Below are 20,175 nucleotides of genomic sequence, written 5' to 3'. Positions count from 1 at the left end.
TTTTTTTTTTTTTTTTTTTTTTAATCTTTTGATAGCGTGTCCTTTTAAAGTGGAATTCATTCTTTGTTTTTTCCTTTCCATTTACTCAGCTCCTCTCTTCTCGAGAATCCATACATCCCTTATCAGTATATGGACAGCTATCTCTCGAGCACAGGTTTAGGTTCGGCCTCAATGGGAAAATAAAACGGAGCACCTAACAACGTATCTTCACAGACCAAGAACTATGAAATCGCCCCTTTCATTCTGGGGTGATGGAGGGATCATACCATTCGAGCCTTTTTTTTCATGTTTTTCCCGGAGGTTTGGAGAAAGCTCCAATCCATAGGATTTTCTTAATCCTCCCCAAAAGCGAAAGGAAGAACGTGAAATTCTTTTTCCTTTCTTCCACAGGGACCAGGAGATTTGAAAAAGGATCTTCGAGTGTCTAAGGTTGGGCCAGGAGGGTTTCTTAGGATCTCTTCTGTTTCATCGATTTTGTCTGGATCCTCCTTTTCTTCTGAAAAAAGGAAGAAGAAGTATCTTTTTCGGTTGATCCCTCTCGTTTCTATTTAGTCCTCTCCATTTCCTTCATTTCTTTCCGTTTCTTAGTAAGAATGAGTGACGGTATTCTGCCTAAATAGTAGACACAAGTAATAAATTAGAGAATACTAAAGATTCGAGCCATAAAATTTCTCAATTCTGACACAACGTACTTATTAGATCTAATATAATTATTTTGCGGTATCCAGGCTAATATCAATCCAATAAAGGAAGCTAAGCTATAAAATTACCTTGTTGATAAAATTTCTCAAACCAAGAATACTTGTTTTAGATTCGAAATATATATGTATAAACTTTTGGATAAATATTTTTAATACTTGATGAAATAAAATAAATAAATAAACAATATTTTTTTCAAATTACATTTAAAGCCGCCTAAACTTAGGTCTCTTATTTATTATTTATTTTTTCTTAAAAGAAAAAAGAAAATAATATAGTGAAATATAACTGATGTAGCACAAAATTCTAATGGAAGCCTCCGGGGGGCTTAAATGTCAACTGATGGATGCATTGAATATCCATCAAAAGTTTGGAGCCAGATCATCGGACACGTGTATATTTCCCATTGGTGATGTTCTTTTGTAAGGGTTTTTTATTTTTTTATTATTGCGTGAGAGAAAATATAAATGAAAAAAATACAAAAATTGTTTAATTACCCCCATACCCTCCGTAAGGCTTTGCTATGGGCTTCCCAAAAGGCCTCAAGTATAAGCTGTCATGACTTTACTTTGTGCTTCCCCAAAAGGCCTTGTACCAATAAAGAGAGTATTCCTTAATTATAAACCCACGATCATTCTCTAAATTAGCCGATGTGGGACTTTCTTTCAACATCCAACAATTATTACATTTTTTTTAATAAATAAGAGATTAATTACTATTTTTAAAAGTCGAAAAAAATAATAGTATTTGAAAATTTATTTATTAATGTAATAAAATAATGGTTTGAAAAAAAAACACAACAACAAAAGAAAAAAAAAACACACGCAATTGTCGAAATTTACTTGTTGAAGTTGACAGGGCAATGTATAAAAAGGATGTTGGTGTTGGCCCAAGGAATTTGTCAATTAGGAGAAGGAATGGACGCCAAAGAATAAGAAATTCATTTTATTTTATTTTCTTGGTTTTTTTTTTTAAAGGAAAGTAAATCTATATTTTAATTTTTGTTTTTTATTCCACTCCGGTGATGAGATTCGGACATTAGATTTTTTAATCGAGCATAAATATTTTATATCAGTTGAGCTATGTTTTCAATTATACGTTCCGTCTTTGAACTCTCCAGTTTTTTTATTTGGTAAAGTTTAATTTTATAATAAATTTTAAAAAAATTAATAAATTAATTTTAAAAATATTGAATTTATGATAAATGTACAAAATAAAAAAAAATCAATTTAGATATAAAAAAAAATTAGAAATTAAATTAATTGAAAAGAAATCTGAATCACGAACCCCAGCTGGGTGCGGACCCAACCGAGCCATTATAGACCATCAGACGAGCCCCAAGCCTTTGGCTGTGGCTCTATAAAATACGAGTCACATGGTGCAGAGTCGAAGCAATAAGTCATAGTTTTGGTTCACTTCTCTCTCTCTCTAACTACTTGCAGAAGGGGACGCCTTAAGAACGGGTTCCATATATATCCTCTTCAATCACAACATTCTCTGTCTTTTCGCTCTCGTAAAGCCGTGATTCCATCTTCTTCAGAGTTCTTCCTGTTTCTGTTGATCGAGAATTTGTTGTAGAAGGAATTTCCCTAAAGGTACGCATCTTATCATAAGTTCCTAATCTTCTTCCTGCTGTTATCGTTAGAATTTTTAATCTTCTTCTCTGATTCTCGAGAATTTTCAATCAAGATTGTTAATCCTAGTGATTCTGATTGGTTTACTTTTTTTTCCTGATTTCGTAATACCTCTTTTTTTGCTTCATTTCTTCGTAAGAATCGGTCTCGATTTGATTTCTGATGTTTTGCTGTAAATTCTGATTTCGTTAGGGAGTTGACGTTTCTGTTCGGCTAAATCTGTTATATCCTTTTGTTTTACTCTTGCTCAGGATTTTTTTCTTAGCTTGCTTTGGAACGCGTTGTGTAAATTTGGAGGAGAGAGATTAGATTAATGGTTGATCATCTTTGAATCATCGATTTGTGGAGGGAATCGATTTTTCTGGGATCGGATCGGTGCGTCTCGATGGCGTCATCTGTTCATTCGAACTCCGATCGCGCGCGGGAGTCTTCAAGGAGGCAGAAGAAGAAGAAAAGCCACGGCAACAGAGATCATCATCAAAACCAGAACCATATTAAATGGAAGTCTCAAGCGCAGCAAGAAATTTACTCGTCCAAGCTGGTCCGAGCATTGAATCAAGTGAGGCTCAGTCCTCCGAACGAGGCGCCGCGCCGCGGCAGAGCCGTACGCGAGGCCGCTGACAGAGTCCTCGCCGTCGCTGCCAAGGGGAGAACCAGGTGGAGCCGAGCCATCTTAACGAACAGGCTGAAACTCAAATTCAGGAAGCCGAAAAGACAGAGATCGGCATCCACCGCCGGAAACAACCGCTCAAAGAAACCTAGAGTTAGCGTGTTGCGGTTGAGAGGGAAATCCTTACCGGCGGTACAAAGGAAAGTTAGGGTTCTTGGACGGCTAGTTCCCGGTTGCCGGAAAGAACCGTTGCCGGTTATCCTGGAAGAGGCTACCGATTACATAGCTGCACTTGAAATGCAAGTTCGAGCCATGAGTGCCCTCGCCGAGTTGCTCTCGGCCTCAACTTCTGCCGCAGGCTCTAGCTCCGCCCCACCAAACTGATGACTCGCTTTCCTACTGGTGTTTCCCTTTTCCCGACAAATCCTACCATTTTCCCGCTTCTTCTCGTATCTTTGCTTTGCTTGCCTCTATGCAAGTGAAGTAACTGTCTGTTAAATATGGTTGCTGCTATTTTCTTCTTCCTCCTTCCCCGTGGTATTCTATTTTTTCTGTTCACTCTTCCCCTCCTCCTGAATAACTTCTTTGGAATCCAATGCCCAAAAAGAAGAGAAAAAAAAGGAAAAAAGAACTTGGAATCCGTACATAATTTGTTCTGTAATCTTCGGCCTCGGCTTGTCTGTTGTTTTACATTCACTTCGTGGATTTATTAACCCTCTTGTTGATTTCTGCAAAGTTAATGAGAAGAAAAAACAGTTTTCTGGTGAATCTTAGGCAGTATTTACTTGGTGCCCATGTCTAAGCTGATCCATGGAAAACAAAAAGAAGGGGGTCAAGTATATACTCGGTGCGTTTGAATTGGAAACTGAAAGTTGCTTTGTCTGAGAATTTGGGTTCATTTATATTGAGCTCTAGGATCCATCTTATTAGCTTAGCATCATTCCTACCCCTCCTAATTATTTAAGTTTCTTGTTCTGTTTGTTTTGTTTTGTTTTTTGGTGGGTAAAGTTTTGAAACGAGGAACTCTCTAGCCGTCCAGTGGGGCTAAAACCCAGGCAGGGGAAGAGACAATGGAAGAGGAGGAGAAAGGATCTTGTCATGTCTGAGTTTAGTAAAGCGCTGCTTGTGGGGGCAGGGCAAGGCAGGGCATGGCATGGCATGGCAGGGCGGGGCGGGCAGGCAGGCAGGCCAAAATTTGGTGCTGAGAATCATGTTTTGAGTAAGACAGGAAGAGGGCTCTGGCAATCATGTGGGTTACAGAGACTTATAGTACACCCACGCTGAACAGTGACAGCCCTAGATTTTTGGGGCATCCATGTGAGTTTCAGATTTTTCCAAATTTACATGTATTTATTATGTGAGGTATTTCTTTGTAGCTTCACCTGCCCTACTTCATATCCAAAGGAGGAGGACCTTGTTTGGCATGCAGACAGATAGATACAGCTCACTCCTAGTGGCCTCCCATTTCCTCCCCTCTGTCCTGGCTCCCACATCCCCATTCTTCTTCTTTTTCATCTCCCATCCCTCACCTACCTCCTCCTCCTCCTCTTCCTTTGCCTTTTTCAAGTTTTTTTAGAGTAGTTTTACTTTTAAAACTAGAAGTTCTTCGTATAGACTTCGGTTTGGAACGATGTGGCGGTGAGATTTAGAACGGTGTGCCGATTCAATCTGTTCTACCTCACTGCCGCACCGTTTCACATCCAATTTTGTGTCTGAAATTTTAAATGGTTTCAATTTTGTGTCTTCAAAAGGATGTTCTCACTTCTATGCTAGGGATCTTTCATCCGTCCTGCCACCTATGTGAGATTATGTTCTTATAGTTGTCCTTATTTTTGTTGTGATGTCCCACATATTTTATAATAGTGTAAAAAGTTCTCTCTAGTAGATGCATTCTAAAAACCCTTGACGGGAATCTTGGAAGAGAAAACCTAAAGAGGACAATATCTGTTAGCGGGCTTAGGCTATTACATTTATGTTAAGAATCTTTCGTCCTACCGCTATTGTAAGATTATGTTCACATATTCAAAATATTATCAGAGAGGGATTAGTTAGTTGTTCTCGTGTTTTGAACAATTGAATGGTTCTTCTTCCAAATTGAAAGTCTAACTAGACGTGACCTCGCACGGGTATTAAAATAAGAAAAAGAAGCTAAGTGGGTGGGAAGTTTGACCAAAAATTGACAGCACATAGAACATAGACAGACAATTTGTCCAATGAACCAAATATGTTTGCATCAACAAATGTTTGAGCTAATCTTGTCTCCCAGCGTCCACTCTCTTATGTTCTCCCCTAACCTCTGTTTTTCTTAGTTATACTTTATTTGAATGAACTCAATTTCATTTTGGTTTCGTTTCCTAAGCCTTTCATTTCAATCCAAGTCTTTGTTTAATAACAGCTCCGGCCGACAGTCAACTCCCAACAGCTTTGCCTTCATTCCCACGTTTAAGAAGTTGTTCCACCTAAACCCGAACTCAAAATTTATATTAAGATATTGAGTTTATCTGTTTAGGTCGAGTGTCGATGTGACATGGACTTATGTTATTGATACCCGTTTGGTGTACCTAAATTTATATAAAAAGTCGGATACGTTTCAAACTGTCTCACTTTATATCAATACTTTTTTAGTAAAGATACGTTAATATGACCTATAGTTTAATTAACTCGAACTACCCAACTTAAACCATAAAGTATGGCTTGGGTTGGGTTATATATTTTTTTTTTTTCGTTTTGTGTTGAGTTGAATTTTTGAAAAAACAAAAAATTTGCATCGGTTTGCGAGTTGACAACCCAACTAATCCGACCAACTCAAAAATAAGGTCACAGTCTAATCCTACCTAACTTTTAAGCTTATAATGAAGATCAATAATATTTAACGTTTGTAAGTGATGATGTGTGGTGGATAAATAGGTTACAAAACAACTCAACCTAAAAGTCAAGGGTGGAGTTGGATTGTAAACTCTATTCGAGTTGTTCGGGTCACCAACCCAATCTAATTCAACCTATGTACAACCTTATTTTTTAGTTCATTCAACAGGCGGGGCTCGGAGAATCGAACTTCTGGCTTATGGGTTTATAGCACATGTATTAACGAGTCAATGTATTTTTAGGTATGAACGAAGACCATATTTAGGATTGCAATCGAAAACGCTGTGAATCATTCATCTAATCCTTGTCTCCCACCTTCCACTACATATGTTGTGACCAAAGATTTGATTGCCTTGCAATTCAATTCAGGTATTTGTTAAATCACACAGCTCACGCCCACAAACCAAACCCCTACAACCCTTCCCTTCATCCCCAAGTCTCTAAAACCTTCTTCTATTATTAATCTTCTCATACATTTATTTATTTATTTTGGTTATTTATTTTTAAATTAATAAATCCCATCACATTTTAAATCAAATATTTAATTTAAAAAATAGGGACTAAAATGAAAATTTAAATAGAATATTTATAAAATAGAGTGCTGACGTGGCAGAAGTTCCACATAATTGGATGGCTGATGTGTCAGTAACATACTCTTAGTCCCTAAAACATATTTATAGATAATGTTTCCCTTTTTCTTTTTTCTCTTTTTCTTTACCCTTTTTTTTTTACGTACGAGCAACTCAATATTCAATACTTTTTTTCTTTTTGGTTCTTTAATTGATATTTTCAAATTTTAGTTTCTTAAATAATATATTTCTCATCGCAACATGATTTTAAAATAACTATCTAATATATTTCAAATTTTACGATTTAATTCCCTAAGAAAAAAGGTGCATATTAATCGTATAAGTAGTAGCTCTTTCTTAGTCATCATATCTCCAAAATCATTCGTACTCAAATGTTGTCTCTGTTCATTCACGTAGTCATCTTTTACAAACATGTCATAAAAACTAATCAGACATTATTTAGACTAAAATTTCATATAAACAGCCTATTGATTGGTTAAACTAACAATAAATAAATAAAACTCATTCCAAGATTTATTAAAAATATATAAATTAATTATTTTACACATTTTAAACAAATTAAAATTTTATTAAATACTCAAATTTATAGAATTGTGGATGCAAAAGTCACTTATATCCTTAATATTGTACGCTAATTTACTTATTATATAATCTAAAATTCTGTTAATTAAGATTATCGAATTTAATCGTAATTTATTCTAAGCTTATCGAAAAAAGTTAAGATCGAATTAATTGACGAGTAATGTAAATAGAAAATATTTAATAATAATTTAATATTTTATTGAGATTTTGTCTCATAATTAATATTTAAGAATAAGATATTCTATCATAGGGCATTTGAAAAAGTGATTAAATAAAAGAAATAAAAATTAAAAAAAAAAAAACCTATAATTAGAGGCATTTGTTCACAAATTACATCAATCAATCCTTTGCATTAATGACAATTTTATTAATTTGGTGATGCACCGTTTGCTTTGACATGATTGATGCCTACTTTTTTTTTCTTTTTCAATTTTCACTCAAAAAATAAATAAATAATATTATATATATATATATATATATATATATATATATATATATATATATATATATAGCATCATCTTAATTTGAAAAGATTCCAAATTTGTGGCTAAAGTTTCCGTTATAGTTTATTTATTCCAAAAATACCCTCGAACGATATCATTATATTTTAATTTTTTTAAAAAAATCTTAAATTAGGATATCGAGGGTTTCTAAAAGTTTTAGAGTATTAATAATTTTTAAATTAATGATATTTTTTAAAGTTTATGGGGGTGGTCTCAATTAATTTATATTTTTTAATATTAACGATTTATTAAATAAAAAATTAAATATTGATAATATTATTAATAATACTACCAATTTCGAATTAATTATTAATTATTAATTATTTAAACCATTTCCTATTTATTTAAGAGATAATGGTGGATTATTCATTGAATTTGCAAGGGCATATGACGTGTCAATTTTATAATTTAATTTCTAGCCTCTGAACTAATGGACCCATATTGGTTGGAGCTTGATTCTGGACTTCAATTTTGTTTTAAGTTGGGCCTGTGTTGTCTTTAGTTTGGCCCATTTATCCGGCCCAATGGGCCCATATAAGATGGATCACAAGTACTGAGCCCATATAAGTGATGGATGTCCGGCCCAATGGGCCTCTGCTCTACGCAGAAAGAAGTGAAAATGGATCTCCGGCCCACTCTTCTCCTCATCGTTTAGTGTTTCAACTGACCACAAAAGTGCTAGTTGTAACTTGTAACAGCTTAAGTCCATCGCCAGTAGATATTGTTCTTTTTGGACTTTCTCTTTCGAGTTTTTCCTCAAAGTTTTAAAACGCGTATACTAGTGAGAGGTTTCCACACCCTTATAAAGAATTATTTGTTCCCCTCTTCAATCGATGTGAGATCTCACAATCCACCCCCTTCGGGGACTAGCGTCCTCGGGGCCTTCGGGGCTCGCCCAGTATCCTCGTTGACACTTGTTCCTCTCTCCAATTGATGTGAAATCTCACATAACGTCTCATTCATCTCTCCATTGTTTAGTGTTTCAGCCGACTTCAAAGTGCTAGTTTTAGCATCCCGCTCATCTCTCCATTGCTTAGTATTTCGTAGACTTGTTTCAAAACGAGGAAGGCGAAAATGAAGTAAATTCCTCTCGAGTTTTTTTCTTTTTAATTTTACTGATCTATTTGACCTGAAACTGAAAGTTTATAGTCTAAATTGACACCGACTTCATAGTTTTTTTTTTAGTCGATGTGATGTGAGTTAGTTTGATAGAGAGCGAGAATTATCGAGGGAACGGAATACAATTAGAGGTGAGGGGCAAAATGGGCATTAATGAAAAAGGAAGAGAGAGAGATGGAGATGAAATGAAAAAGTGTTCGGGATTTTAGGGTAAAATGTTGGATGTAGTGAGATATGTAGAAAAAGGTGAGTCCTTTTGATTTGTATATCACCCACTGCCCGAAAGCAACGCGGTTTCTTGGAAGCATTTTAGGGTTTGGTTTTTGGGCAGCCATTGTTGAATTTCCCTTCCACCATTTCACTTCTTTCTCCAACAACAAAACAACAAACATATATTCATTCAAACACAAACCCTAAATCCAACATGGATGAGAAAAGAGATGAGGGTTTTGAATTTTGAATGTCAGAGCTCTAGAGATTCTTCGAGAAAAAGTTGTCACTGTATCACGAGCTATCTCGAGAAATTCTTCAAGAAGAAGCTGACACTGTGTCACAAGATAGCTCGAGAAATTCTTCGAGAAGAAGCTGACACTGTGTCACAAGATAGCTCGAGAAATTCTTCGAGAAGAACCTGACACTGTGTCACAAGATAGCTCGAGAAATTCTTTGAGAAAAAGCTGTCACTGTGCCACGAGATAGCTCGAGAAATTCTTCGAGAAAAAGTTGTTACTGTATCACGAGATAGCTCGAGAAGTTCTTTGAAAAAAAAGTTATCACTATGTCACGAGCTAGCTCGAGAAATTCTTCGAGAAAAAGTTGTCACTGTATCACAAGATAGCTCGAGAAGTTCTTCCAGAAAAAGTTGTCACTGTGTCACGAGCTAGCTCGAAAAGTTCTTCAAGAAAGAGTTGTCACTGTATCACGAGATAGCTCGAGAAGTTCTTCGAGAAAAAGCTATCACAATATGGTTGACAATTTTTGCTCTTAGATGTATGACCGAGAAATTACAAAAAAAAAAAAAAAAAACATTAAATTTGTATTCAGTGGTCTGATTTACATCTAACAAATACAACAACACGCAACCTTACCGAATAATTTTTCGAGAGGTAGGGAAAGTTCGGTCCATGTCACGACGATAGTGATGTTCGGAGTAAGGCTTTTTTAGGAACCGACCTATTTGACCATCCACCATAACTCAAAGTATGGTCCCTATTTCTTTAATGTCTAAATTACCCTTTTCCCTTGCATCTCTCTTCTTCTCCATCACTTTCCAATTCCCTTCTTTCATCATTCCAACATTCCATATATGTCTTAAACCCAATACCCCTCCATGTCTTATGGTGAAGCATTTGGACAAAAAGGGTATTTTATTTTAAAAAACGTCCCCCCGAGTTCGGTTTAAAAATCACGAGTCAGTTCGAGCACGTCTCGATGAATAAGATACCAATTATTATTAAGCCCAATATTTCCACCATAATTCATTATTATTAAATAATTATACACAAAATTTAGTGTAGGAAACTTCCCTTCATCATAGATTGATGTCGAACGAATATTTAGATATGGTGACTTTTTGAATTCCCGACATTATCACAAAAAGTTACTTTTATAAAGACATAAAAAAAAAATAAAAGAAACGGTGGGAAAAAAAGGGACGAGATCGAATAATAAAAGGAGAAAACGGTACTTGAGTTGGGTCGGAAAAAAAGTTTCTTTTTATAAACTCGAAAATTCAAGTTGGTTGGGTTGGTGACTTGAATGACTCGAACAGGGTACACAATCCAACCCAACCAAATCCTTGAATTTCGGGTAGGGTTCGAATAAGGTTCACAACATCCCGACTCATTCACCAGTCATAACGCATCACTAACATATGTTGTTATGACCTGATTTAAAAGTGTCAACCTATAAACCGAATCAAATTTTCGATTTTTTAAAAAATTCAACTTAACCCAAATCAACTTATTAGATGTGGGTTGGACGTTTTAGATTATTCGGGTCATTGGGTCATTGGGTCATTATCGAACGAGTTGAGCTATGTTCGGGTCGATAAGAGGAGTGAAAGGAATCCTATTTTTTTATGTATGGGGTTATAGTGTTTTGGGGAGAGACGTGCACGCAACCCTATGGTGATTGTCCTCATTGTCCTTCTAAACGCCCTTTTCCTTTTGTCCATTTCCCCTAAAACGCGTTTTACTTTTTTTACATTCATTACTTTCCCCACTCCTTTTACACTTCCAAACACTTCATTTAATTATTCATTTTTAAATAATTAAATAGAATTTTGAATAATTATTTAATTTTTTTTTTATAAAAATATTATTATTAATTAATTTTGTAATTGACTTAATTAGCCTTGTAATTAATACTTTAATTATGACGTGGATTAACATTGTTGACTTTGACTTACTTCTCCATGTGCTGCTGTTTCTGTCACGCTTAAAGAAATTATATAGTTTTTTATTATAATTTTATTATTATTCTTTTTAATTATTTAAAAAACATGTAAGAATAAAAGTATTTTTAAAAAAATAATAATAAATATATATATTTTGGAAAGTATTTAATGAAAAAAGAGTTATATAGTTCATCTGTTAATATACGTGTTGGATAGCAAAATGGGTTCGAGTTATCACTTTTGGCTTACTATAAGTTTGGTTGTAGGTGATTGTTCCCCCTATTGACTCATTTTTTACCGAGCTAATCGAGTGTTCATAATATGAAGTAAAAAGATTTCTTACCACTTGACTATACTTCATACGACATTGTTTTCAAAGGGAGAAGGGAGAAGTAGGGCTCGGAGAACAGACCTAGAGCAAGCAACAAAGTAGGGCTCGGAGAACATACGACATTGTTTCGTTCTCCTCTCCAACCGATGTGGGATCTCATAATCCACCCCCTTGAAGACCCAAGGTCCTTGCTAACACATTGTCTGTGTCCGACTACAACAGCTCAAACTCACCACTAACAAATATTGTTCGTTTTTGTCCCTTACGCTTCACGATTTTAAAATGCTTCTATTAAAAATATGTTTCTATATCGAATGCTTCGTTCCACTCTCCAACCAATATGGAATCTTATACGAGATCGTTTTTTGTGGATTTATATATATATATATATATAAAGATTAGGTGAAATTGGGAATGGCGCAATCACCGGCTTCTAACCCTACTTTCTTTCTCTTTCCTTACGGTCAAGTCAACTCATTCATTTGTTGCCCTTCATATTATATTATATATATATATATATATATATATATATATATATATTTATTGATAAATTTTATTTTCCAAAAAAAACTTTCATTTTTTTCAATCATTAAATATATGATTAAAAAAACAATAATTTCCATCTCTTTCATACTCATACATCAAAGGCATTAAAAGTGATAGTTACTTATATCAACCTAATAAGTCATCAAATTTTAATTTTTTTTATTTTAATATATACATTTATTCCAAACAAAAGAATGATGATTTGAATAAGTGAGGACGTTTTATTTGAATCTTTGACCTTTTTACCGAAATTTTAGAATTTAGATTTAGTATTTGATGACCCCGACATTCTCCTACATTGTGATCACGTTACTTAACTTGAACCATCTCTAAGACCGAAGATTGTTCTTGCAAACAAACACGTGTCCTCTTAGCTTGTTTTGTCATATAGAATTGTCCCACCAAAAATAGAAGGTGCACTGTGTTAATGTTGGTATTAACTATCAATTCTTTGAAGTCTTTCTTAACCATCATGTTTTTAGGGTTACTCTCGGTTCGTTCATGTAACATCCCAAGTCCACCGCTAGCAAATCTTGTCCTTTTCGGGCTTTCCCTTATGAGCTTCCCCTTGAGATTTTAAAATGCGTCTGTTAGGGAGAGGTTTCTATACCCTTATTAAGAATGATTCGTTATCCTCCACAATGATGTGGGACAATTCAGATGAGCTATGTTCAAATTGGAATAAGGATATAAAATCTTTGTTTTGGGTCAAAGGATAGATGAGAATGAAGACCAAAAGTCAAAAGAGAGAGATTTGGATATTGATTAAGCATGATAATAATGTATAGAGAAGGGATAAGGCTAAAAAGTTGATGGAGGTTTGTAGTTTCCTAGAAACTTCTCTATCTACACAATATCAAACCAATTTCATATGAATCCTCAACAAAAATGCATCAAAACACCTAATTTATTGCACTTTTGTTTGTATTTAAAGTCACTTTCTTAATATTTAATACTAATCTTATCGAAACTTTCACGCCCCAACCAAAAGTTGACTAAGGAACAGTTCTGTAACGGCCCAAGTTCATCAACGCGTCTGCTAGAGTGAGGTTTTCACTCTCTTATAAACAATGTCTCGTTGTTCTCGATCCACTCCTTTTGGGTCCCAACATCCTTGCTAGTATTCGTTCCTTTCTCCAGTCGATGTGGGACCCCTCTATCCACCCCTGTTCGGGGCCCAGAGTTCTTGCTGGCACCTCGTGTCCTCTCCCTTTCAAGGTTCAACCTCCTTACTGGCACAACACCCGATGTCTGGCTCTAATGCCATTTGTAATGGCTCAAGTCCACCACTAGCAGATATTGTTCTCTTTGGGCTTTCCCTTTCAGATTTTCGCTCAAAGTTTATAAAACGCGTCTGCTAAAGAGAGGTTTCCACGCCCTTATAAAGAATCTCCTCTTCTCCTTCCCAACCAATGATGGATCTCACATATTCAGTGTATTCTATTTTAGTCTCGAAATTTGTAAAATGTTGATTTTCGTTTATGAACATTACAAATAAAAAAAGTACTTTAACCGTTACTTTTATATATATATATATCTTGTAACGGTTAAATATCTCGAATAATATTAAAATTTATTCCTTTTAGATCATATCACATTGAAAATATATATAGACACGTGAAGTAAATTATTAAAAATACAACAAAAAGATCAACCCGAAAAGAAAAATATTAAAAACGTATAAATACATTAAACTTATCTCTAACATAGCAATTTAGTAGGTAGGAATATAAAAAAGTTAGGCGACAATCAATTTAACGATAGAAAAGGGATAAAATTGAACGGGACCAAATATCAATTCATAGTATGAGTTGTAACGTGTAGAAAACTTAGCTGCTGACTCATCAGATCGAGAACGTGAAGGGATGGGGAGGGTTAGAGGGGAATAACACGTGGTTTGGAAGGGCAGTGGGGGCGAAAGAGGTCCCTTTTTGGAGCTGGCTTTTGAGTTGACTGAGTAGTAGCTCAACAAATCACTATTAGTCAAACATTTGACTTCTTACCTTTGACCGCTGCGTTTTAGGCTGTCTTGATCCCTCATACCACGACATCTTGGACTGCCTTTTCCCATACCCTTCTCTCTTACTAAATTATTTTATATTATAAAAAATAAAAATAAAAAAATTGGCCGGGGCCCACGCTGTTTTTTTTTATTTTTTATTTGCTAAATTATTTACTAAAATTAATTTTTAGTTTTAGAATTTTATAAATTTTAAAATTTTAGAAATTATAATTTTGTTATTTGTTTAAAAAAATACTAAAAATATTACAATATTATTCTTTAATTTTTTAAAAGTTGTGCTTTGTGTCGTATTTTTCATATAAAATTATACCATTTTTTTAATTTCAAAAAGTATTTTTTTAAAAAACATTAATGAAAATTAATTTTTAAAATTTAAAATTATTTTTTAATCAAATGATTAATTTGCAAATGTTTTAAATTAGCCTTTTTCCTCTCGATCTAGTCGGTGACCTGTCCTTTTTTTTCTCCTTAAGAACCACGCTCCACTTTAAGTCGTGGAAAACACGTGGATTTCAATGGGCAAATATATAGCGCGTGGATCTCACGATCAATACTTCGCGAGTGGGATTGATTTAATGTGAAAAGGAATAAAGACGATTTAAAAAAATTACTGTGCGTTTATTTTTGGTCAGGACGTGACTCTTTGCTTTCAAACTTTGCATCTTTGAATATCGGGGCATGAAATATGGTACCTTTTTAAAAAAGTTATTAATTAATAAAAATAATAAATAAATAAATAAGACCCATTCAAAGTCAACCAATTAGAGAATTTTGAATTATTAAAATTAAAATAATTAAAGGAATTAAAAAAAAAAAAAGAAATATTTGGATATAATAGCTGAAATTCCAAACAGAATCCTGTGGATCGGAAGAAGCAGACAATAATGTATTTCTTCTTTATGGTGCAAATGGGTTTTTGGCTGACAATACTGACCCTCCTTGCGTCCTGCAATTTCATTCTCAATTATTTTATTTTATTTTTTTTCATTTTCAAATAATTTAATTTTGTGTTGCTCGAGATTATCGAATAAATAATTCATTGTTATTCGAGTGTATCTATTGGTAAGGATGTACGTGGGTCGGTTACGTTTGAATAAATCTTTTCGACTAACTCAGGTTTCGAGTTGGTTGAGTTGGTGACTCAATCTAAGTGAATAAAGTTCACAGCTCAGCTCAACTCAACTCAACTCTCTATTTTTGTGTTGGGTTGTCGGGTTATGTTTTTTTTTTAATTCCCTTTGCCTCGGGTTGTCTCGCGATCCCTTCTACAGCTTGGCCTGCAGCAGTACCTTGACCAACTCCAAGTCCAATAGAAGTAAGCCCGACGGCTAATCCAGCAGCGAGTTCCCACATCGGTTGGAGAGGGAAACGAAATATTTACTAAAAGGGCGTGTAAATATTTCCTTAACAGATGCGTTTTAAAACTGTGAGGCTGACGGGGATATGTAACGAGCAAAAGTGGACAATATCTGTTAGCGGTGGGTTTGGATGGTTATAAATGGTATCAGACCCAGACATTGGGTGGCGTGCTAGCGAGGATTTTTAAGCATTACTTACAAAGGTATGAAAACTGTGAACTGACTAGATATGTAATTGGCTGACAATATCCGCTAATAATAGTATCAGACCCAGACATTGGACAGGTGTGACAGTGAGAACGATAGGCCTCCCAGAGAATTTTTTAAGCATTTCTAATAAGGGTATAAAACTGTGAGACAGCTCAGCAATAGGTCAAAAAGGACAATAAAAAAGAGTGAGGGTGTAGTTGGGTTGCGGTGGAAGCAACCATAGAGAATCAAAAACCACATTTAAAAGAGCACGTTTACGTTAGGAGAGCCGTCCGATCGGACACGTTGGAGACAGGGTCACATGATGTACAAAAATCGAATCAGTGGGTCCACGTGTAAGCCATTTATTGGCTTATTTTCGTTGAATTAAACATTGGGCGGTGGGGACGGCGGCCATGTATTGTGGCCAGGATCTATGCGCTTCACGTACCCACTTAAACGGTCGGCAGGAAAGCCAAATGATTATTACAAAATGGAAATATAATTTTGGTTAAATTACATTTTTAGTCACACTCCCAATTTCATATTTATTTAGTATTTAAAAAAATATTTAATAAATTCTTACATTTTTAAAATTTTAAATTTATGGATTATATAATAAATTATAGTAAAGAATTAATAAAAATTTGTGCTAATTTGAAATTTTATTGTTTAATTAGTTATAATACGTAAAATTATTAAATTTATATATAATCAATGTGTTTAGGCAAACACGCGTTATGACTATTAAAGATAAGAGGCAAGTTAAGAGCGTGATTAATTGAAACATGCATAAAGACAAATTAAGTCATTTTCACATGTTTCATAGATAATCTTGTTGGAAGTCACCGAATGATTAGGTTGTTGTAACAGACCAAACACATCCCTACTAGATATTGTTTGTTTTAGCTCATTACGTATCGTAAGCGCATCTACTAGGGAGAGGTTTCCACACCCTTGTAAAAAATGTTCGTTCCCCTCTCCAACCAATGTGAGATCTCACAGGTGTACACTGGTTGCGTGGTTGGATTATCAGAGATGGCGATGGTGATGGTAAGGACGAGGAGCTGCATCTACAAGAGGCGTCTTATTTGCATCTGGCGACAATGGCAAGGACGAGTCAGGGAATTACGTATGCGTTTGCATGGTGTGAGACATTGACATATCGTTTCTTCTTGATATTGGACTAGTTCGGATTCGGTCGACATGAACCTTTGGCCAATGAACGCCAATGAACTTGAAATCCAAACCAAACGAGTTTGGTTTCAAAAAAATTAACCCAGTCCAACCCAAAATGCTATCTAACCTAACACGACCTTTAAATTTTTTTTCTTAACTTTTATTCACTATAATTTCTTATCGTCAAAATCACTTTTATTCGAATATCTTATCCGTTTATCCGTATATGATCATAAGTACATTAAAATTTTAACTTGCATCCAATTTAAAATGTGATTGGAAGGTTTTGATTCACTAATAAAGACAAGTAGTTAGTCTATTAAGTAATCATAAATTATTTGACTTTTATATTTAGTTGATATATAATTTTTTCCACATAGTTCGGTAAACACGCAAAATTACATGGCTTTTACACGTCATATAAATGCTATACATACACACATATACATACATATATATATATATATATTATAAAAAAAAGAGATGGAAGAATTATTAAAAAAATTTAATCATAGTATTTTTTAGTTTGTATTAATTTAAAAAAATTATTTATCTATTTTTTCTATAAAATTTTATTATAAATGACATAAATTTAAGATTGATTTAAAATAAAAAATGAGATGCAAAATATTGTTTTAACCAAAAAAAAATTAATTAGTGAACAACGCGACATACTTGCGCAGCACGAAAATCGGGGGAAAATGGTTTAAATTTATTTTCAATATTAATTTTGAAAATAAACCGAGTAGGGTAAATTGGTAATTTAAACGGAGACGTAAGAGAATGGAAGAAAGGAAAGAGGAGGGGGAGTAATCAGGTGTGGATGAGAGTATTATCTATACCGAATGCCACGTGTAAAGGCGGCCCAGGGATGGAAGGGGTGAATCGGTCAAAAAATCCGCGTATGGAAGAAAGTGAAGCAGAGCCCCACCGGTGGTCCTCCTGCATTTAATGCTAAACACCGTCCCTCAGTCGACATATTCCGTACACATAACAACCGACATCTGCCGGTCTTCCTCCCTTTCTCTCTCTTAAACCCCCCCTTCCCCCGCCTCTTTCACACTCTCCCACCACCACCCTCCACGGCCAGCGCCGCTCCTCTCTCTCTCTCTCCATTTTCTTTTCACACCCCCAAAAAAAAAAAAATTACTATTATTATTTAAATTATATATTTATATATATTTATTTGTATGGAGGAGGTGAAGAAGGAAGAAGAATTGAGAAAAGGCGATCAGAATTTGATGGGAAATTCCGGATTGTTATTCGACATCCCATTAATGGATTTATTGGCCGGACAAGATTTCACCCCTTCCTTGTTCGATCTCTTGTCGGCTGCGCCACCCACTACCACTCTTCCTCCGCCGTCCTCCGTCGTGCCGGAGTCATCCGAAGTTCTCAACACCCCTCCTACTCCCAACTCCTCCGTCTCTTGCTCCTCCAATGAAAAGGTTTTTGACGCCGACGACGGCGATCTCCGGGAGAAATCCCCTTTCAATAAGCAGTAAGTTCGTTAATAATTTATTATAATTTCGTTGTTATTTGATTTTTTTTTGAAGTGGGTTTTGATTTAATTTAATTAATTTTTTAGATTAAAAGCGAAAAAAAAGAATCAAAAAAGGGTAAGAGAGCCGAGATTTGCGTTCATGACTAAAAGCGAAGTGGATCATCTCGACGACGGCTATAGATGGCGGAAATACGGTCAAAAAGCCGTTAAAAACAGCCCTTATCCTAGAAGTTATTACCGTTGCACCACCGCCGGCTGCGGCGTTAAGAAACGTGTCGAACGTTCCTCCGATGACCCTTCTGTCGTCGTTACCACTTACGAAGGCCAACACATCCATCAAAGCCCAATCATGCCACGTGGAGCTTTATCAGTCGCCGCCGCCGCCGCCGCCTTCGCCTCACCGCAACCGTCTCTTGTTTTCCCACAGCCGCAATATACGTACACTCCGGCGCCGCCAGTGGATGTTCGATTTGATGCGGCGTTTCATAGTTTTGGAGAAGAACGACGTCGTATTGAGGGATCCTTCCAAGACCATGGCCTTCTGCAAGATATGATCGTACCGTCCTCCGCCTTACACATCCCGGAAGAAGAATAGAAAAAAAAAAAAAAAAATTAAATTAAATTAAAAAATTAATTTTCCACGGTACGTCGTCGTATACTCTTAACAAATTTCATGGGATTTTCTCCATTAATCATGTTCACTAATCACACAATCCCATCACTGTATAATATTTCTATAATTAATTAGTTTTTTTTTTCCCTCCTGGTCGATGGAGGTGACCAGATTTATGTAGCTGGTTCGGGTTTTGGTTTCGGTTTGGTCTTTTTATTTTTCGGTTCAAAGAATCCAGTTCCTTGAAACGGTTCGATTTATATATATATTGTTTTATTAAATATTTTGTGTATTATCTACTGAATTAGATGGATCGTGTTATTGATTATTAGTATTACGTAGCTCTCGAGAGGGACGGGTTTTTAGGGTTTAGGGTTTTAAAAGCCATTAGGGAAGGCCAATGCAAGTAGTGTAGAGTTATAGTTTTACTTTTTGATTTGTTGTCTATCTCAAAAAGTAGGGTTATAGGGTTTTGATTAATAGAGAGTATGAGAAATTTAGGGTAAGGGATGAAATTTCCGAGTGTGGGCGAGGAAACCTAGAATTCGGGGTCGGGGTCGAGGTCGAGTATAGGGTTGTTTTGGGTATTTTGTTTAATTGGGTCGTTGTAATGTGACTGTCTCGTAATAACTTATAGGTATGATTTTGAAAATATGTATGCACGTTATTACTACTGGAATGTTAGTCGAAATAGTCGGTGTCGTTTCTCGGTTGTGCCTGTGCTTAGTTTCTTCCCGAGTTCGACATGCTTTCGTGTATTTTATCTGATGTTTGACGTTGACACGGGATGCCCTCCGTCTATTTCGCTTTGCAAAAATGCCCCTCTCTTTGGAATTCTAATAGAATAGGTGTAATTAATATCTCTTCCATTCAAAACTTTTCTACTAGAGTTGTTGAATTTCTAATAATTATTTTTGTACTTTATTTTATAATTTCAGTCAGTAAATTAGCAGATTAATTTTTTTTATGTATTAAAAGAATTAAATGTACCTTAAAAAATACATTATTATTATTATTATTATTATTATTATTATTATTATTATCAATTAATTCATTTAAAAAATTGTTATAAAACACGTTTGGATTCTAGGAGAATCTATTCCGCTCAAAGATGGTCTATATAAATAAACTGGATTAGGATGAAGAACATGATAGAGTCAAGCTCACGCTCGAGAGTTCAGAAATGGAGAAATAACCGAATAATATTATCGAACTGAACGTATAATTTTTTTTAAATCTAACGGTTATTAGAGAGCGTATAACTTTTGGAATCTGTATAGCTGTTGGTTATTAAAAATCGAGCACATTGTCACGGACTCATATATATATATATATATATATATATATATATATATATATATATATATATATATATATATATATATATATATATATATATATATATATATATATATATATATATATATATATA

The 20,175-nt window shown here is 34.9% G+C and overlaps 2 protein-coding genes across 2 annotated transcripts; both read left to right on the top strand.

Annotated features, from left to right (window-relative positions):
- The first annotated feature begins 2,107 nt into the window (after positions 1-2,107).
- On the top strand, positions 2,108-3,711 carry LOC111460328 (transcription factor bHLH147-like). The gene is made up of 2 exons (XM_023103549.1): positions 2,108-2,294; positions 2,585-3,711. The coding sequence occupies exon 2, from the start codon at positions 2,719-2,721 to the stop codon at positions 3,325-3,327; it is 609 nt and encodes a 202-aa protein (XP_022959317.1). The 5' UTR covers positions 2,108-2,294; positions 2,585-2,718; the 3' UTR covers positions 3,328-3,711.
- A 14,078-nt stretch (positions 3,712-17,789) lies between these two features.
- On the top strand, positions 17,790-19,024 carry LOC111460052 (probable WRKY transcription factor 48). Its single transcript, XM_023103133.1, has 2 exons — positions 17,790-18,127; positions 18,215-19,024. The coding sequence occupies exons 1-2, from the start codon at positions 17,817-17,819 to the stop codon at positions 18,723-18,725; spliced, it is 822 nt and encodes a 273-aa protein (XP_022958901.1). The 5' UTR covers positions 17,790-17,816; the 3' UTR covers positions 18,726-19,024.
- The last annotated feature ends 1,151 nt before the right edge of the window (positions 19,025-20,175 follow it).

Source organism: Cucurbita moschata, unplaced genomic scaffold (assembly GCF_002738365.1).
Source record: "Cucurbita moschata cultivar Rifu unplaced genomic scaffold, Cmos_1.0 Cmo_Scf00023, whole genome shotgun sequence".
Classification (NCBI taxonomy): Eukaryota; Viridiplantae; Streptophyta; class Magnoliopsida; order Cucurbitales; family Cucurbitaceae; genus Cucurbita; species Cucurbita moschata.
This window is presented reverse-complemented; position numbering and strand designations above follow the sequence as displayed.